The sequence below is a fragment of the Megascapheus bottae genome, chromosome 18 (genome assembly GCF_031878675.1).
Source record: "Megascapheus bottae isolate mThoBot1 chromosome 18, mThoBot2.hap1, whole genome shotgun sequence".
In the NCBI taxonomy this organism is placed as follows: Eukaryota; Metazoa; Chordata; class Mammalia; order Rodentia; family Geomyidae; genus Megascapheus; species Megascapheus bottae.
This window is the reverse complement of record NC_143526.1, coordinates 31,397,368-31,417,328: the sequence shown is the minus strand read 5'-3', so window position 1 is coordinate 31,417,328 and position 19,961 is coordinate 31,397,368. Positions and strand designations below refer to the sequence as shown.

At 41.4% G+C, this 19,961-nt stretch overlaps 1 protein-coding gene across 3 annotated transcripts in view; it reads left to right on the top strand.

The window, feature by feature from the left end:
- The first annotated feature begins 7,378 nt into the window (after nt 1-7,378).
- The window catches only part of Uqcc1 (ubiquinol-cytochrome c reductase complex assembly factor 1), an 84,636-nt gene continuing 72,053 nt past the window's right edge, over nt 7,379-19,961 (top strand). Inside the window, exons 1-4 of one of the 3 annotated variants that reach the window (XM_090352238.1) lie at nt 7,393-7,518; nt 9,864-9,870; nt 14,551-14,655; nt 19,505-19,600. In XM_090352238.1, the coding sequence (XP_090208364.1) occupies nt 7,442-7,518; nt 9,864-9,870; nt 14,551-14,655; nt 19,505-19,600 (285 nt within the window). In that variant the 5' untranslated portion in view covers nt 7,393-7,441. Of the gene's footprint in view, nt 7,519-9,863; nt 9,871-14,550; nt 14,656-19,504; nt 19,601-19,961 lie in introns of all 3 variants that reach the window. The other 2 variants (XM_090352237.1, XM_090352236.1) reach the window with 2 other exon arrangements.

Below are 19,961 nucleotides of genomic sequence, written 5' to 3'. Positions count from 1 at the left end.
TGCAATTCAAAGCCAGCCTGGCAGTAAGAGTCCATGAGACTCTTATCGCTAATTAACCACCAGAAAACCAGAAGTGACACTGTGGCTTAAGTGGTAGAGGACTGGCCTTGAGTTGAAGAGCTCAGGGACAGCCCCCAGGCCCACAGTTTAAGCTCTACAACTGACCGAAAAAAAATAAAAAGGATAATATTGCACACATTGGCTCTGAGATTGAGGAGAGGCAAATGTTCACTCATCTCACTAATATTTGATTCAGTTATCACTTATCAGCCAGTGAACATTTGTTGAAGCCCTTACTGGAGGTCAGGTACTGAGTGTTGGAAGAATGACAGCTGTTTGTATTTGCCAAGAGCTTATGTGCCAGGTACTCGAGAATTTTATTGCCTTGTAATGATCCTATCTTCAAGTCCATGCATAAATAGTTAAAAAAAATAAAGATCCCAACGAAGCATAGGATAAGATGGGCTGAATCAGAATTAAAATAAAACAGGCCAAAATCCAAATTATCCCTCTAAATTTGTACAATAAACTGCACACGTAGGAAATATAAAAAAAGTAATTTCACAGCTTTAGATGGGAAAGAAATGATGTTAGAGGTAGCTATGAATTCAGAGGAGTTAACTGAATATGGCTTCCTAAATGCTAACACAAATGTAAGCTCCAAGAATAGGGGTGTATCTCTCAGTGTTAAAACACTTGCCTAGCACTGAACAACAACAAAAAAAACCACCAGTGTGGGGCTTCATTAATAGAGATGTAGTATGCAAATCCAAAGGGGTTTTGGTTCTATTCTATTTAGTGAGGTTTTTTTTTTTTCTTCTTCACTTAAGCCAGAGTTGGGCGAAGGCATAGAAAAGTACATTAATGAAAGATCTAGAAATAATGCCTCCTGAGATTCAGTTGAAGAAACTAGAGCTTCAGCGGTAGGCAAGGAGAAAGTTAGGGAGAAGGCAGCAACAGCTTAAAGGAAAGGTAATTACAACCCTTTAGGAACGGAAAGACTACCTTGGGGAAAAGACATGATATATTTGGGTGGTCTTAGAAGATAAATCTATGCATAAAGACACATAGATAGATGGGCAGTTCCTGGTACTAGATACTATGCTAAGTACTTTAGTCTATATTTTACCCATTATTGTGAATCTCTAAGAGAGGATTGCTTGAATTCCCATTTTACAGATGAGCAATTCTTATATTGCTCCTTAGGTAGATTTCAGATGAATTGAAGATCTTTTCAAATCTAAGGATGGAATAAGCAAACTGTCAAGTTCTTTATAGTCAAGAAGAGCTTAGGCAATTATTTAGGAAAGTGAAGAAAGAATCTGAGCATATACAAGGAGAGGGTAGCTGGTTGAGCCCTAGATTTCTCTCCAATCTTGCACTCTGAACATCAGCCAGAACTCCAGTATCATATTGCCTGAAAAAAACAAAACAAAACAAAACACCAAGCACCTGAAAACTGGAAGTGACACTATGATTCAAAGTGGTAGAGCACTAGCCTTGAGCTAAAGAGCTCAGGGACAGTGCTCAGGCCCAGAGTTCAAGTCCCACGACCAAAAAAAAAAAAAAAATCCCAGCCTGGCCCTTTATTAGCTGTATGACCTTGGGCGAAGTCATCACATCTTTCCTCAGGCTTCTTTATTTGTTAAGATGTCACTGTCTTGCAAAATGGGGACAATAATAGTTCATATGTTGTAAAGCTATTGGGGGAGGCAATAGGCAATGCAGATAAACACAGTAAAACTTAGTTACAATTATTATTAGCTACCATTTATATGGTACTAAGTATCAAACCCAGGGCCTTGACTATGCTAGGAAAATATTCTCCTATGAAGGTATATATGTAGTTTTAGTGAATTTGATTGCATTGACTACTCTAGATAACTTCTATATGAATTAATGATGTTTTGTTTCTTTTTTATGCTTTTTTTCAAGATACACTAAATATTTTATTGTCTTATTTTAGAAATAGAAAATTATTAGTGTCACTGCAACCATAAGTCACTTCTTCTTTTTTAGTTGTATTTGTTATTATAAAGAGGATTTACAGAGGATTTACAGATATATAAATCAGGTAAATAGTACATTTCTTGATGGGTGTTGGTGATTCACACCTATAATCGTACCTACTCAGGAGGCTAAGATTGGAAGATCACAGTTCAAAGCCAGCCTTGGCAGGAAAGTCTGTGAGACTATTATCTCCACTTAATTACCAGAAAACCAGAAGTGGTTCTGTGACTTAAAGTGGTGGAGCACTAGCCTTGAGCAAAATAGCTCAGGGACAGGGCCCAGGCCCTGAGTTCAAGCCCCATGACTGGCAAAAAAGGAAAAAAGAAAAAAAAAGAGTACATTTTCTCCTGTACCATGTCTTTAATGTTTTCTCTAAGAAGTCAAGTAAGTTGAACAGGTACATGATATGGCTTCATTGTATTTGACTAATCTGCATTCATCGTCAAAAGGAGATCATAGTTTCGTTGTACAAACAAATGTGCAAACAGATAATTTTCATTTTAAGTTGAGTGTAGAGGCACATGCTATTGTGGAGTCCAAGCTAAAATTATTTCTTGAGTCCAGGAATTTGAAGCCAGCCAGAACTAGTGAGATCCTGTCTCAAAAAAAGAAAATAGACGTGGCAGAAAACTCAACTTTAGAGAGGGTAGAAGGTGCTGAGATTCAAATGATGGTAAAATGTACATTACCTTTATCTGTAATGTCCTAAGTTTTAGAAAAGAAAATGTAATCATAAAACTGTTAAGTTAAAATTAATAAACTAAAAAATTAAAGATATTCTAAATTTAGGTTATTTTCATGGCTCCCTTTTCTTTCTTTCTCTTTAAACTTTTTCTGCTCCACGAAACTACCATCCCATACTATCTGCCTTACTGTGAGCAGAAAACTCTCACTCTATATCACAGATAAAATAGAAGCCATGAGAAAGAAAATTCTATTTCAATAGTGTCTTTGGTTTCTAACATTTTGTTCCATCGTTCCATTGTGTGGCTTGCTGACTTGGATTTGTATCTACATGCTCTGATTTGGATAGGCCTTGGGTGTTCCTCAAAGGTTCATGTATTGTAAGCTCCATCCCCAGGGTGGCAGTATCAGCAGATGAAATGGAATCTTCAAAAGATGGAGCCTAGCAGGAGCTCCTTGGGTCAACTGAGGGCACTAGGTTGGGATGGAGTTAAGGTAGCTCTCACAAGAGTGTTGCTACAATCTTTACCTGGTTTCACCAAGTACCTGGCACCCATACCAGCTCCTGTATGTGTTCCTCCAGGACATAGTTAAGAGGTGCTTCATTAGAAACCAGTCAATGTCGGTGCCATGCCCCTGAGCTCCCAAAACTGTGAGCTAAAGAAACCTTTTTAATAAAGTTGATCTGCCTCGGAGACTTCATTATAACAATGAAAATCTGACTAATACAACATAGTGTCTGTATCTGGATAGCTTCCACGACAGGCATGCACTGTCATGCTTAGCTTGAGTTCTATTTTCTTGAGGTCCTGGGGGTTGATCTAAGGCTGTGCATATACTAGTTAAGTGCTCTACCTAGGAGCTTCATATTTGGTTACCTATTCATTGATTTTTTGGGGGGGTTCTGATACTGGGGCTTAAGGTGAGCACTTTGAATGCCTACTTAGGTTTTCAGATCATGGCTGGTGATCTACCACTTGAACCACCCTTCCACTTCTGATTTCCTGCTCGTCAATTAGAGATAAAGATATTTTCCATTACATTGCCTGGGCTGACTTTAAACTAAGTTTCTCAGATCTCAGCCTCCTGAGATACCAGGATTATAGATGTGAGCCACCAGGGCCTGATTCCATCCATTGATCTTTGATAAGAGTGCAAGAATATAAAAATGAGGAAAGAAAAGTGCTTTCAACAGACAGTGTTGGGACAACTGGGTTTCTACATGAAGAAGAATGAAAGTAGGACTTGATCTCATTTCACATACAAAAATCAACTGAATTTTTATTAAAGACTTCTAGAAGATGGGCCAGGAGTTTGGCCTGGTGGTAGAGTGCTTGCCTAGCATGCACAAAGACCCAGTTTCAGTCCTCGGTACCACATACATAGGAAAAAGCTGGAAGTGGTTCTGTGGCTCAAGTGGTAGAACTCTAGCCTTGAGAAAGTCCAAGGATAGTGCCCAGGCCTTGAGTTCAAGCCCCAGGACTGGCAAAAAAAATCAAACCAAACCAAACCAAACAACAACAAAAAATTTCTAGGGGAAAATCTCCATGACAGTAGAAAAATATGATCACAAAAGAATAGGTTACAAAAACAAAAATAGAGGCTGGGAGTTTGGCCTAGTGGTAGAGTGCTTGCCTAGCATTCACCAAGACCTGGGTTCAATTCCTGGGTACCATATACATAGAAAAGCCAGAAGTGGACACTGTGGCTCAAGTGGCCAGAGCCCTAACCTGAAGAAAAAACAATGCTTAGGCCCTGAGTTCAAGCCACAGTACTGGCAAAACAAACAAACAAACAAAAAACCCAATTAGATTACATCAAGCTGTACAACAAAGGGAATAATCAAGAGTGCTTACCCATGCACCCGGAGAAAATGTTGGCAAATCATATATCTAGTAAGGAGTTAATTCTGAAATATCAAAGAAACTCAAATAATAGCAAGAAAACAAATGATTAAAAATGAAGGAAAGAGCCATGAAAATTATGCACATTCTTTCAGAGAAGACGTTCAAATAGCCAACAAACATATGGGAAAAATGCTTGTCATTAATCATCAAGGAAATAAATATTAAAATCCTAATGAAGTTTGAGGCAACAGCTCACACCTGTAATCCTAGCTTCTTAGAAGTCTGAGATTTGGTGAATCTTGGTTCAAAGCCATCCTAAATAAAAAGGTTGTGAGAGTCCCTTTCAAACTGATGGCTGGACATGGTAGTGTGTCCCTGTCAACCCAGCTACAGTGGGGATGATGAAATAGGAGGATCGTAGCTTTAATGTGTACCTGGACAGAAAGTGAAATCCTTTCTCAAAAATAAGTAGTATTGAGTTTATCACAAGTGGCTCATTCCTGTAATCCTAGTTACTCAGTATGTTAAGAGCTGAGGATCATGATTTGAAACCAATCCGTTCAGAAAGTCTGTGAAACTCTTATCTCCAATTAAGCACCAAAAAACCTGAAGTAGAACAGTAGCTCAAGTGGTACAGCTGAGGTCCTGAGTTCAAGCCCCAGGACCAGGACACACACACACACACACACACACACACACTCACACACGCACGCACGCACGCACAGAAGGGCTGAAGGGTTAGTTAATGTTAGACTGCCTGCTTAACATATGTGAGGCCCTGAATTTAAACCCCAGTACAGCCAAAACCAAACACACAATGAGGTATCATTATACCTGTTAGAAAAATTATTACAATAATGTTGATGCAGAGCTGGGAGTTTGGCCTAGTGTTAGAGTGCTTGCCTAGCATGCACAAAGACCTGGGTTCGATTCCTCAGTACCATATATATAGAAAAAGCTGGAAGTGCTTTTCTATATATGCTGCGGTGCTATGGCTTAAGAGGCAGAGTTCTAGTCTTGAGAAAGCTCAAGGAGAGTGCCCAGGCCCTGAGTTCAAGCCCCAAGACTGACAAAAAATATGTTGATGCAAATTGGAAAAAGAAAACCCTGTATACTGTGGCTATGATTGTAAATGAGTACAAGTCATGCAAAACAGTATGGAAGTCCCTAAAACAATTAAAAGTAGACCTATTACATGACCCAACTACTGGCTATATATCTGCAGGAGATGAACATTCCCACACCCACAGTTGTCAGGATATAGAACCAATCTAAGAGTCTATCTACATGAATGGATAAAGAAAATGTTGATGTTCACAGCCTGAAAAAGAAAATGCTGTCATTTCCTTTTGTTAATGGAGGAATCCCTATGGCATTATGTTGTGAAATAAACCAGGCACAGAAAGGCAAATACTGCATCTCATTTATATGTGAAATTTAAAAAGGCTAAACTCATAGAAGTAGAGAAATCTCCATATTATTCTGCACATGAGCTGTTGTTTTTCCTTCTAGAAACTTTCAGTTTTCACACTCCCCCACTGATTGAAAAGATTTTTCCAGTACCCCTCCTCGTTGTTGGTTTATGAGTTCCACAAAGCCATTATCTATGTGTTTTGTGCCTAATACATAGTATAGTGAACACTTTGCAGAGGCTTTGCTGTCTCGTTTGGAAAGGAAGTCCTGAAATATATTGGCCTTCTGCTCCAGGTAGTTTCCTGCAGCGCCTCTCCCTCTCCCCCCCCCCCCCACCCCCCCCCCCCCCCTCTCTCTCTCTCTCTCTCTCTCTCTCTCTCTCTCTCTCTCTCTCTCTCTCTCTCTCTCTCTCTCTTTCTCTCTCTCTCTCTCTCATTCTCTGTCTTGGGGCCTGAGCACTGTCCTTGAGCTCCACTTCTGGCTTTTTCTATGTATGTGGTACCGAGGAATCGAACCCGTGTCTTCAGGCACACTAGGCAAGCACTCTACCAGTAGGCCAAACTCCTGGCCCACAGCTGCTCTCTTTTAATTCTCTTGAAATACAATAGTATTTTCTCTGGTCAAGGCCAGTCACAGGAAACTCACATTCTTGATTCTTGGTACTCTCTCATGATGTATATATACTATTTAAGATTTGAACTTAGGACTGAGCCATGCCTCCAGACTTTCGTGTTGGTTGAGATAGCTTCTGACACCATTGCACCAAGACTAGGATACCACGCTCCTCCTCTTAGGATTCCCCTGTATCTAGAATGGCAGGCATGTGCCACCCAATTCAGCATCTTTCATTGGGCTTTTCTGCCCACTCAGACCTCCAAGCTGCCATCCTTGTGCTCTGAGTAGTTAAGCTCAGAGGCCAGGGCCACCGTGTCCTGCGAGTCTCATCTTTATCACCCCTTCTCTATCAAGATTCAAAGGTGTACTTTTTCACAAACTGGATTCTACCAGACTTCAGGTCCCTATGTGACAACCCCCTTCCCTTGACTTTCAGGATTCTGCTGGCTTACATCCTTAGACTTCTTCTCAGGATTAAAAAATAATAATAATAAAATAAAATACTGGCATTTCTCGAGATCCTGCTCTTTTCAGCCCCCATTGAAAACCCTCGTGCTGGGGGTGGGCTCAGGAAAGAAGTGGCACTAATACAGATCCTAGTGGCAAAGCCAGTGGGTGCACGGAAAAGCACGTGAAAGGCTGGGATGGCGGAGATGGCGGCCGCCGGGAGAGGACTCGAACCTCTGTGACGTGCAGCAGGATTAGAAGGAAGAAAAAGCGGATCTAATTGCGCAACCCAGGGAGGCGCGCGCGCGAGGGCGCATGCGCACAGTGGCCTCCGCGCGCCTGCGCAGTGCTCGTCTTTTGGGCCAAGGACGCAGTAGCGGCGGCGTCGGCGGCCGGTCTTCCGGAAGCACACCCTTCACCCGGAAATGGTTATTGAGGAACATGGCGTTGCTGGTGCGAGTCCTTGTGAGTGCAGGAGTAATCCTCGGGGGTCGCATGCCGGGTCTCCGGGTTGGAATCGGAGAGGCGGGTCAGGCAGGGCGGGAAGAAGGTGCTAGAAGAGAACTTGCAAGGTCCTCGGGCTGTACGATCCATTCGTTCTGCCGGGAAACTGAAGCAGCTTCCCAGCTCCTCTGACCCCTGGGGCGGCCTGTCCTCTCTCGCTCTCTTGGAGGAGGGAGCGACATCCGCCTGTCACCCATTCCCCTCAGGGACAGGAGCTCACAAAGGCCCTGGTTGGAGACCCTGGTTTTTAGCCCTTACTTGACACTGTGACTTTGGACCTGCCCCAGGACTGGCAAAAACAAACAAACAAACAAACAAACCCCCAAGTCATGTAGAGCACTGTTTTCCCAAACAAATGACGCCTGTGCCTCCGGTTAGCAGTTGAGTTAGTATTGTCCTTGGGACACTTTTAATTTTTTTCTGTGTCTTCGATGGCGGCTTTATTTCTTGAGTTTTTTAAACCAGCCTAGTAGGTGCAGAACCCTAAATTGCTACTCAGGAAATACATATTTGAGGAGTAGTTCCTATAATCTAAAGGAAGATTCACTTAGTGAATTAACTATTGATGCCAAAAGCAGAAATTGATTCAGATGTGAAGGCAGCTAGGCAAATGGCAACTAGTATGTTCTAAATGGTGTGTCTCTATGTGTGTGGTGTTGGGGATCAAACACAGTCTTCACATAGGCTACGGTAGTGTTCTTCAATTGAGTTATAATCTCAACCCTATATTGCCTTTTTTTTTTTTTTGGTGGGGGTCTTGGGGCTTGAACTCAAGGCCGAGACACTGTATCCCCTGATCTTTTGCTCAGTGCTGGCAGCACAGAATAAAACAGTGCAAAAAAGTGCTTTAAGCATGGTTTGGCAATAGAGTTCATGCCTAGCAGGATGAATATTTGAGAGAAACTGAATATTTTGGGAGCTTGAAACCTGAAATGGACACTTTGATTTGTATTTGAAATTAGTGACTGCCCTACCTGTCTCAAATGTTTTTGTCCCCAAGTGTGGGGACTGGGATTGTTGTAGGTTTATATCTTAGGTGATAGCATCTATAGAAACCACCTCTCTGGAGTGCTGCCCTCTGTTAATTGGATCTTGGATCTTGTTGCCCATGTGGGTGCACATGCGTGTGTATGTGTGTGTATGTGTATGTATGTGTATGCTGGTTCCAGAGTCTGAATGCAGGACCTGAAGTTGTCCTGAGCTTCTTTTGGTGTTTAATTGAATACTCTCAGACTTTCCTGTCTGGCCTGGCTTTGAACTGTGACCCTCAGATCTCAGCTGCCTGAGTAGCTAGGATTATAAACATGAGCCACTGGCACTTGGCTAGTTGGATTTTGTTTTATTTTTAACTTTTGTCCATCATGGGGCTTAAACTCTGGGCCTAGGGGCTGTCCTGAGCTCTTCAGCTGAAGGCTACCATACTACCACTTGAGCCACAGCACTACTACTGGTTTTCTGGTGGTTAATTGCAGATAAGAATCTTACAAACTTTAGTGACCAGGCTGGCTTTGAACTGAGATTCTCAGATCTCAGTCTCCTGAGTAGCTAGGATTACAGGTGTGAGCCACCAGTGCCCAACTAGTACTCTACCACTCTGAGCTGCTGCTCCAATTCTGGTTTTCTAGTGGTTTATTGGCAATAAGATTCTCATGGGCAACCTCTCTGGTACTGACCAGGTGGTTCGCCCGGGAGCATACCTCTCTAACTTGCAGTAATAAAATAAAAATGAAGAATCTCATGGACTTCCCTATCTAGGCTGGATTAGACCATGATCCTCAGATCTCAGCCTCCTGACTAGCTAGGATTACAAGCATGAGCCACCAGTGCCTTTCTTAGCCTTTTTTTTTTTTTTTTTGCCAGTCCTGGGCTTGGGCTCAGGGCCTGAGCACTGTCCCTGGATTTTCTCAAGGCTAGTGCTCTACCACTTGAGCCACAGCACCACTTCAGGCTTTTTGTTATGTATGTGGTACCGAGGAATCGAACCTGGGTCTTCATGCATGCTAGGCAAGCACTCTACCACTAGGCCAAACTCGCGGCCCTTTCCCCCCCCTCCCCCCCAGTACTGGAGATTAGGCCTGAGCACTGTCCTTGGGCTTTCCTCAAGGCTAGCACTCTACCACTTGAGCCATAGTACCGCTTACAACTTTTTTGGCAGGAGGGGTGGGGGTTCATGGGGCTTGAACTCTAGGCCTGGGCACTGTCCCTGAGCTCTTCAGCTCAAGGCTACTGCCCTACCCCTGGGCCTGGGTGTTGTTCCTCAGCTCTTCAGCTCAAGGCTATAGCCCTACCCCATTGAGCCACAGTCTTACTTCCCCTTATCTGGTGATTAATTGGAGATGAGAGTCTCAGGGTCTTTAGTGCCCAGGCTTGCTTTGAACCATGATCCTCAGATCTCAGCCTCCTGAGTAGTTAGGATTACAGGTGTGAGCCACCATACCCAGTATTTCCAACTTTTTCTATATATGTGGTACCGAGGAATCAAATCCTGGTCTTTGTGCATGCTACGCAAGCACTCTACCACCACTAGGCCAAGCCTTTTTTGATAATAGCCATTCCAGTGGGAGTGAAATAACTCATTGTGCTTTCTTTCCATTTGCAGTTACCTGATGACTAGTGAGGTTGATCTTCTTTTCCTGGCCTTGTTATTTGTATATCTTTGGAGAAATGTCCAAAATTTTTATCTACCTTTATTTAGGTTGATTTTCCTGTTATTATTATTTATACATTTTGGATATTAGCCTTTTGTTAGATATTTGATTTGCTGGTGGCTGTGAGATCAGAATATTAAGCAGGGTATATTTCAATGGAAGCATACATAAAATTTAAGGTTATGTATTGATTCATTGACATAACTGTGATCAGCGGCTTGTGGGAACTTAAACACAAAAACCCAGATTTTTAAAGACATTGGTTCTTGCTGCTATGGCAGTTTGTCAAGGAAAGAAGAGCTTGCATATGTCAGTAAAAGTTATTCAATACAATAATACTGCTAGGTTCTAGTGGCTCATGCCTGTAATCCTAACTATTCAAGAGGCTCAAGTCTGAGGATTAAGGTTCAGAGACAATCAGGGCAGAAAAGTTCATGAGACTCTTATGTCCAGTTTTAACAATCAGAAAACCAGAAGTGGCACTGTGACTCAAAGTGGTAGAGTACTAATCTTGAATGAAGAAGCACAGGGACAGTGCATAGGTCCTTAGTTCAAGTCCCATGATCGACAAAATAAACAACAAAAAACAAAACAAAAAGAACCCTCAAAAAATCAGTAATAATACTCCTGTAGCCTTGAGCTGAAGAGCTCAGGGACAATGCCCAGGCCCAGGAGTAGGGTAGTAGTCTTGAGCTGAAGAGCTCAGGGATAGTGCCCAGGCCCAAAGTTCAAGCCCTGTGATAGACCCCCCCCCCCAAAAAAAAAAAAAGTAGTTTTCTAGGCCAGGAGTATAGCCTAGTGATAGAGTGCTCGCCTAGCATGTGTGAAGCCCTGGGTTCAATTCCTTGGTATCACATACTCAGAAAAAGCCAGAAGTAGCACTGAAGCTCAAGTGGCAGAGCACTAGCTTTGAGCAAAAAAGTATCCAAGGACAGTGCCAAGGCCCAGAATTCAAGCCTCAGGACTCACAAACAAAGAAACAAACAAAAGTAGTGTTCTAAGCTGGGCACTTATGGTTCATGCTTGTAACCCTATCTACTCAGGAAGTTGAGATCTGAGGATCACAGTTCAAAGCTAGCTCTGGCAGGAAAATCCATGAGGTTATTATGTTCAGGTAACCACAGGAAGACAGACTTGGAACTGTAGCTCAAGTGGCAGGGTGCTAGCATTGAGCAAAAGACCTTAGGGACAGCACCCTGGCCTTGATTTCAGCCTCAGTATCAGCACAAAAAAATCCTTGGGCATCAGTGGCTCACATCTGTAATAGTAGCTTCTCAGGAGTTTGGGTTTTAAAGATTGTGGTTCAAAGCCTGAACAATGTGGCTGGGAGTGTGGATTTAGTGGTAGAGTGCTTGCCTAGCATGAGCCTTGAGTTTGGTTCCTCAGCACCACATACACAGAAAAAGCCAGAAGTGATGCTGTGGCTCAAGTGCTAGTTTTGAGCACAGAGAGACTCAGGAATAGAGCCCAGACCCTGAATTCAAGCCCCACAACTGGAGGAAAAGGAAAAAAAAAATCTGAACAGTAAAGTCCATGATGCTCTTTATCTTCAGTTAGCTACCAAAAAGCCAGAAGTCGACTGTGGCTCAAGTGGTGGAGTTTAAGATGTAGCAACTCCCCTACCCACACACACATAAAAGAAATGTTCCTTGGGGGTTTGGCATTAGTGGCTTGTGCCTATAATTTTAGCAACTTAGGAGGCTGCAATTCAGAGGACCTAGGTTTGAAAGCAGTCATGGAAGAAAAGTCCTCAAGCATTCAACTTGAAAATAACCAACAAAAAGCAGTGCTGGTGGGGGGGGTACAGAATTTGAGGGGAAAAAATGAACTATGTAACTTGTAGGTGGAGAAGGGGGAGAGAAGTGGGGAGAGAATTAGAGAATGGAAGGCATTGTGGAAAAGGAAATGTACTCATTCTTTGACTCATGTGATTGTAATCCTTCTGTGTATCACTTTTATAATAGCAGTAAAGTAATTGTTTTTTTTTTTTTTTTGGCCAGTCCTGGACTTAAGCTCAGGGCCTGAGCACTGTCCTTGGACTTTCTCAAGGCTAGAGCTCTACCATTTGAACCTTAGCACCACTTCCGGCTTTTTTCTGTGTATATGGTACCGAGGAATCGAACCCGGGTCTTCATGCATGCTAGGCAAGCACTCTACCACTAGGCCAAATTCCTGGCCCAAATTAATTGTTAAAAAACAAAAAGCAGTGTTGGTAGTGTTCCTCAAGTGATAGTGTGCCAGTAAAGTGAGCATGAAGCCATGAGTTCAAAGCTCAAGAAATTCTGGGGAACACTCTTGTGAGGTAGTTTTTATTGTTTGTTTTTGTAATATGGGTAAAAGGAAGCCTGTTGAGTAGTTCAGGGTCACATAGCTATTTAATGACAAGCTTCAGTTCAAGCATCTTTCTCCTGTACCTCAGCAGTTTCAGTGAAAGATTTGGACAAGAATTGCTGTGGTATTGGAGAGGAAAAGAACACCGCTGATTGTTCCTTTCTTCTAATACAAACTAGTTTCAAGTATTGGCCTGACATCAAATAGAGCTAAAAACAGAGAATGACTTTGTTGACATTGGAAATAACATGATTAAAAAGGTTTTTTTTTACATTTGTATTATTTCTATTTGTAATTTCTTCCTGCTTCCACCCTTACTCTGTAGAAGTTTTAATCTCAACTCATATTTACATTTTAGGAAAGGAACACCTGCTACTGAATGATCCTGGTAAATCTGTCATTAATAAAACACAAGTAACTATCTCTTGGTTACATTTCTAACAGATCGAACCTCAGTTGAAATAAAGTATTTTTAGCTCTGCTTTTTGCTTATTCTTTTTGTTGTTGTTGTTGTTGTTTTGAGACAATTTCACTACACAGTTCAGGTTGGCTTGAAAATCAGTATTTCTGCCTCAGCCTCTCTAGACCATAGCTTGGATTATAGATGTGTAAGGATACACCTAGCTTTTACTTTTCATTTGAAATAAAAAGTGGTATGAATAGCCTATTATAAAGTTACTTTTTTTGTTGTTATTGGTCGAGGGGTTTGAACTCTGGGCCTGGGCACTGTCCCTGATCTCAGCTCAACACTAACCCTGTACTACTTGAGCCACAATGCCACTTCTGGTTTTCTGGTGGTTTATTGGAGATAAGAGTCTTATAGATTTTCCTGTCTGGGCATCCTGAGATCTCAGCCTCCTGAGTAGCTAGGATTACAGGCATGAGCCCCTGGCACTCAGCATAAGCAGTTACATAATGTTATAACTGTGAAACAACTTAAAAAAACCTTAGTATTTGTAGGTGGAGTTATAATGCCCTTTTCTACCTCACCTCTGACACTGCTAGACTACCAAGAAGGAAATGGAGATTAAATTCAGTGTAATAAAGTACTGGGGAGTACATTTGTTATTTTTTTAATCTTGAAAAGGGGGCATTTTATCTTTATTTTACATAAAAAAGGCTACCAAACTTCATAGAGGTTGTTATTTAGCCAACAGTCAACTCAGTGTTTTTGGTTTTTGTTAGTCATGGGCCTTGGAAACAGGGCCTGGGCGCTGTTCCTGACCTCCTTCACTCGAGGCTAGCATTCTACCATTTGAGCCACAGCTCCATTTCTGGGTTTTTTTTCTATGTATGTGGTACCAAGGAATTGAACCCTGGTCTTCATGCATGCTAGGCAAACACTCTATCACTAGGCCAAACTCTCCGCCCAAGAATTTTTTATTGAGATTGAGTAATTACATATATTTCATTGTACTGTGATGTAGTTATACTTAGCTGCAGTCACATACACATTTTAACATTTACATTGAGAAGGATCATCATTCTGATCTACAAAGCTTATGCATAATGAAAAATACAAAGACCTCAAGTTTTACATTAGAAAAAAGTTTAACTTCAAACATTAACGTGAAATTGATTCTTCCCGATTAGGTGATATGTATCTTTCCTTTGGCTGAGTGTCAGCTGTTCCCTCTTTCTCTCCCATTCCCTCCCTCCTCTCCCTGCCCTGGCGTGGCTTAGGTGGCTTAGTTCACTTTCATCGATGTCTAGTGAGGCTTCTGGGCCCCATTGCTAGACTTTTTTCACTTGCTTTCCACTGATTCTGTGCCCTCCTTCCACCTTCCTTCAGATGTGCACATGTTTATACCATATATGAGGTAAAGAATAACAGAGTTGTCTAAAAACCATAGGACAAATTAAGAGGAGGTTCTTTGTTGTCTATTGTCCCCTCTTCTTAAGGGTCACCTTCAGCTTATTAGTATTAACTCCCAGGATTTTAGAAGCTCTATTTCAGCAAGAGGTTATGAAGTTTCATAACTTGTCCTAATGTCACAGGTACACTATACTCAGTCTGTTAGACGTTACTAACCATGTTTTTCTTTTTCTAGAGGAACCAGGCTGCCATCTCCCAGTGGGTTCCAGTATGCAGCCAATTGTGTCCATTGTGTCCTACTCAAGGACAATGGGGCAGGACTTTATCTGGCACTTCCCAGGTAATATTTGTTGTTCCTTTATGTGGTGTGAAAACCTTAGTGTTTATGTGCAAATGTCATATATTTATAGATTAACCAACCAAATTGTGTTGGAAAGGAAAATGGAAAAACCTCATGAGACGGTTCTGGGTCTCTCTGGTACCAGGTTAGGAGTGATTCTTGCAGTATCTCAGTGTTGCTTCTGAATATCTCCACAGTGGAACTTAGTCTAAGATACCATGGTACAGTCTGATGATTTTTACTGTTAGGAAGTTTTTCTAGATATTCATTTCAAAGTCAACTTTTATTTTCTTCTAGTTTTCTTTTTGAACCTACTGTATGTTACTATTTTACTGTATGTTATATTATCATTTGATTGTAAAGGTGATATAAAGAGGAGTTATAGTTACATAAGTCAGGAAATGAGTCTATTTTTTTTTTTTGCCAGTCCTGGGCTTGAGCTCAGGGCCTGAGCACTGTCCTTGGACTTTCTCAAGGCTAGAGCTGTACCACTTGAGCCTCAGCACCACTTCCAGCTTTTTTTTTTTTTTTTTTTCTATGTATGTGGTGCCAAGGAATCGAACCCGGGTCTTCATGCATGCTAGGCAAGCACTTTAACCACTAGGCCAAACTCCCGGCCCCCTCTATTTCTTTTTGAATAGTGTCTCTCCCTCACTCATTTTGTCCCAATTTTTCCCCTTTTATTTGGGTTGAGAAATTTTTTTTTTCCTTTTATGAACAGAATACACAAGAAACAATTAGTAGAGGCCTTGCTTTACCATTAACATATGATTCATTACAGTGTGGCTAACTTTAGACTCTCTGAGAGGTTTTATTATTAGTCATACAAATAACTCTTGTAATAAGGAAATATAAATGATCTATGACTTCACATCTGAAAACAATATTTTTATTTCTACTGGTTCTTTTCTGGTCTTTATGTATGTGTGTGTAATGCCAATTTCTCCTTTAGTACCTCCACAAATATCTATAGAACTTTGTACTCTGATGTCTTCTCACTTATTAGAGTAGACATTCGGTTTAGAAGTTCTTTTTGAGGGCTGGGCATGGTGACTCATGCCTGTAATCACTAGAAAATGGGAAGTGGGTTGTAGTTCCAGGGGTAAGGCAATAGCCTTGAGCACCCAGGCCCAGTGGTAGGGTGGTAGCCTTGAGCTGAAGAGCTCAGGAACAGTGCCCATGTCCAGAGTTCAAGCCCCATGACCCACAAACACCCCCCTAAAAAGAAAAAAAAAAAACCCAAAAACCTTTTCGGTATGGAGGTGTGGTTCAATGGCAGAGTGTTGGTATAGCAAGTGAAAGGCCCTGATCTCAAATGCTAGTACTGCCCTCCCCTCAAAGCCCATTAGTGTGTGTATGGTGGAGGGCGGAGGGAGAGTTGTTGGGCTTGAACTCAGGGCTCAGGACCGGCCTTTAGCTTTTTCACTCGAGGCTGGCACTTTACCACTTAAGCCATATCTCCACTTCTGGGTTTTTGCTAGGTTTTTGCTGGTTAATTGGAGATGAATGTCTCAAAGACCTTCTTGCTTTGGTTTTGAACTATGATACTCAGATCTTAGTCTCCTGAGTAGCTAAGATTGCAGGCAAGAGCAACTAGTATCCAGCCAGTCTTTTCCAAGTCATTGTTAATGAATTCTTATACATGCTTTGGTATTTTCTTTTTGATATTTTTAGCTTGAGACCAGCTCAAGCAGGAATACAGGAGTATATCAACACTGTAACCCAGAATCTTTCATTTTAAACCTGCCTACATCCTAACATTCCATTATATTTAGATCATATGTATATATGTATATATATATATATATATATATGGTTGTGGGGCTTAAACTCTGGGCCTGAGTGCTGTCTTTTAGCTCTTCAGCTCAAGACTAGCACTCTACCACTTAAGCCACAGTGCCACAGTGCTACTTCCAGTTTTCTGATTAATTAGAGATGAGTCTCATGGATTTTAGTGCCTGGGCTGGCTTTAAACTGTGATCCTCGGATCTCAGCCTCTTGAGTAGCTAGGGTTACAGGTGTGAGCCACTGGCGCCTGGATGGATCATATTTTCTTTATCCAAGTGATTCAGTGAACATTTGAGTTGCTTCTATTCTTGACTAATGTGAGCATGAGTCAGCTACAAGTAACATGAGAGTCATCTTTAAATTCTGTTAGATGTATACTCAAAATTAGATTGCTGGATTTTATAATACTTTTATTGATTCTTTTTTCTTAAATTTTATTGTACAAAGGGGGACCAGGTGTTTGGCCTACTGGTAGAGTACTTGCCTAGCATGCACGAAGACCCGGGTTCAATTCCTCGGTACCAGATGCATAAAAAAAAGCCAGAAGTGGTGCTGTGGCTCAGGTGGTAGAGCTCTAGCCTTGAAAAAGTCCAAGGACAGTGCTCAGACCCTGAGCTCAAGCCCAGGACTGGCCAAAAAAAAAGAAAAAGAAAAAAGAAAATTTTGTTGTACAAAGGGGTTTCAGTTGCAGAATATTGATGGTTCTGTAACACTCATACAAAGTGCTCACCTGGTGATTTCTCTTTCCATCTTTCTTATATTTTGTTGTCTTGGTCTGAGCCTTGTCTCTCCCCCCCGCCCCCCAGTCCTATGGCTTAAAGTCAGGGCACTGTCCCTCTTTTGTTCAAGCTATCACTCTACCACTTGAACTAGTGTTACTTCTGTATATGTTGTACTGAGGAGTTGAACTCAGGACTTAAGCATGCTAGGCAAGTATTCTACCACTAAGCCAGTCTCCCAGCCCTCTTTTCTACATTTATGAAGTGGAATTTTTCTTTTTAAGTTCTTTTTTCAGTTTTTCTTTTTTTTTTTTTTTTTTTTTTTTTAAGTTGCTGTAGGCTAGTAGCTAGTATATTAATCCTGGGGCTTGAACTCTGGGCCTGGGTGCTATCCTTGAGCTTTATCATTCAATGTTACTGCTGTACTGTTTAGACCATAGCTCAACTTTTGGGTTTTTGAGTCTCTTGGACTTTATTTACTGGGTTGACTTTCAAACCACAATCCTTAGATTTCAGCCTCCTGAATAGGTAGCATTAACAAGTGTGAGCTACCATTACTTGGCTTTGATTGGAATTCTTATATTAGGAAGAGCTGTCTCTTCTGCCCTGTTTGTTTATTTCCTCTTATTTATAGCAATATGAATTCATTTCTCCCAGGAATTATAATATATTTTTCTGATTAGCTATTTTATTGATCATGTTGTCCCAGTTTGGGCTATTGAGAACTCCTTTGAGTCTTTTCTTTTTTTAAATGGGTCATGAGTAATAGGGCTTGAACTCTGAGGCCTGGGCACCGTCCATGAGCTCTTCAGCTCAAGGCTACCCCCCTACTCTTGAGCCATAGCCCCACTTCCTTTTTTTTTTGATGATTAATTGGACATGAGTCTCATAGACTTTAGTGCCTGGGCTGGCTTTGAACCGTGATCCTCAGATCTCAGCCTCCTGAGTAGGTAGGATTACAGGTGTGAGCCACTGCGTCCGGCTCCTTTAAGTTTTTCTGTATTTCTACCCCTATTTTTTTTTTTTTTGAACCTCCCTTATTTCCTAGCACGACAACATGCATTGTGTTCATGTTGTATCTTCATTGCTCTAACCCTAGATTCAGTAATTTCTTCAAGGAGCCCTCATTCCTTTTATTGGAGAATGGTATTTAGAAAGAAAGATGTGCTGGCTGGAAAGCCCTCTCTCTATTTCTGTGGCTTAGCTGAGGAATGGTAGAGTACTTACCTTCTATTATGAGGCCCAGGGTTTGATCCCTAACCCCCCCTCCCCCAAACAAACCAAACCAAGAAATCCTAAACCAATTAGAGTGTGCCTGGACCTGTGGTCTATTCTGTTTTTTGAAGGTAGCTTGATGTAGGAATAGATTCAGTTTTAAATATATATTTTATTCCTTAAAGCTACCTTGAGTCTTGTGTCCAAATATCCAAAAAGGGAAAGAAGCAGCAACTGCTTTACTAGATTGTTGTGAGATCATCTAAGACATAAGCATGTACCTGGCAGGCACATAGGAGCTTTGCAAAAATAAGTTGTAATTGCTATTTTTGTTTTTATTTATGTTCATGCTATTTGAGCAGATTTTCTCCTCACTGAATAAAGTGGGTCTTAAAAAAAATTGTCCTAAAACTACCTTCACTTATTTGCAACCTTCCTTGGTTTTAGTTTCCTCATCTGTGAAGTGAAAAGGTTGGACTAGGAGATCTCTGAGATTACTTCCAGCTCAAGTGTTATTCTAAGTTACTCCTTAATTCTTCAGTTGCCTTTTCTCCAAACTAAACAGCCTCAATTCGTTTTAATTTTTCCACTAGGACCTTTTATTCATCCCTTTGATCATTCCTGTGGTTCTTTTATGGATCTTCTCTTTAAAAAAAAAAAAAAAGTACAAATACCCACCTAGTTTTTATTGAGGGCGGATTCCATGCCCAGAATGGTGTTCAGCATTGGGGCAGAAAATAAAGGAAGTGTATTTGTGTAATTGCACTGTGTCCTAGTGGAGCTTATAGTGGTTTATTATTATTATAAAAAGGATACACAACAGCTTTAGTTCCTACCTTTTGTTCCTCCCTCTTATATCCAAGGGCCTTTTCACTATCCTTAGGAATTTATTCTCAAAAAAGTGTATTTGCCTATAATCCTATCTACTCAGGAAGCTGAGATGTAAGGATTGAGGTTTAAAGCAGGCAAATCCAGCTGAGTGAGCCTTAGGCCTTGAACTTTTTCTATGTATGTGGTACTGAGGAATTAAACCTGGGTGTTCGTGCATGCTAGGCAAACACTCTACTACTAGGCCAAACTCCTGGCCCTATGCCCAGTGTTTCTTACATCTGTTTTTTATCTTTCAGTGGCCCCAGATGAACCAATCCCAAACCTGCAATGGAGCAGAAAAGATTCCAGGAATAGATGTACAATTGAGTAGGAAGTATCATTCCCCAAATAAGGTGAGAATTCTTTGTACTTTCTAGGTTTATCGTATTTTTTTTTTTAATTTTTAAATTTTTTTTTGCTTGTCGTGATTTGAACTCAGGGCCTGAGCAGTATCCTTGGGCTTTTTCTATGTGTGTGGTACCAAGGAATCAAACCGGGTCTGCATGCATGCTAGGTGAACACACTACCACTAGGCCAAACTCCCAGCCCTTGTTTTCTTTCTTTTTTCTTTTCTTTTCTTTCTTTCTTTTTTTTTCATTGCCAGTCCTGGGGCTTGAACTCAGGGCCTGGGCACTGTCCTTGGACACATTTGCTCAAGGCTAGCACTCTGCCACTTGAGCCACAGCACCCCATCTGGTTTTTTCTGTGAATGTG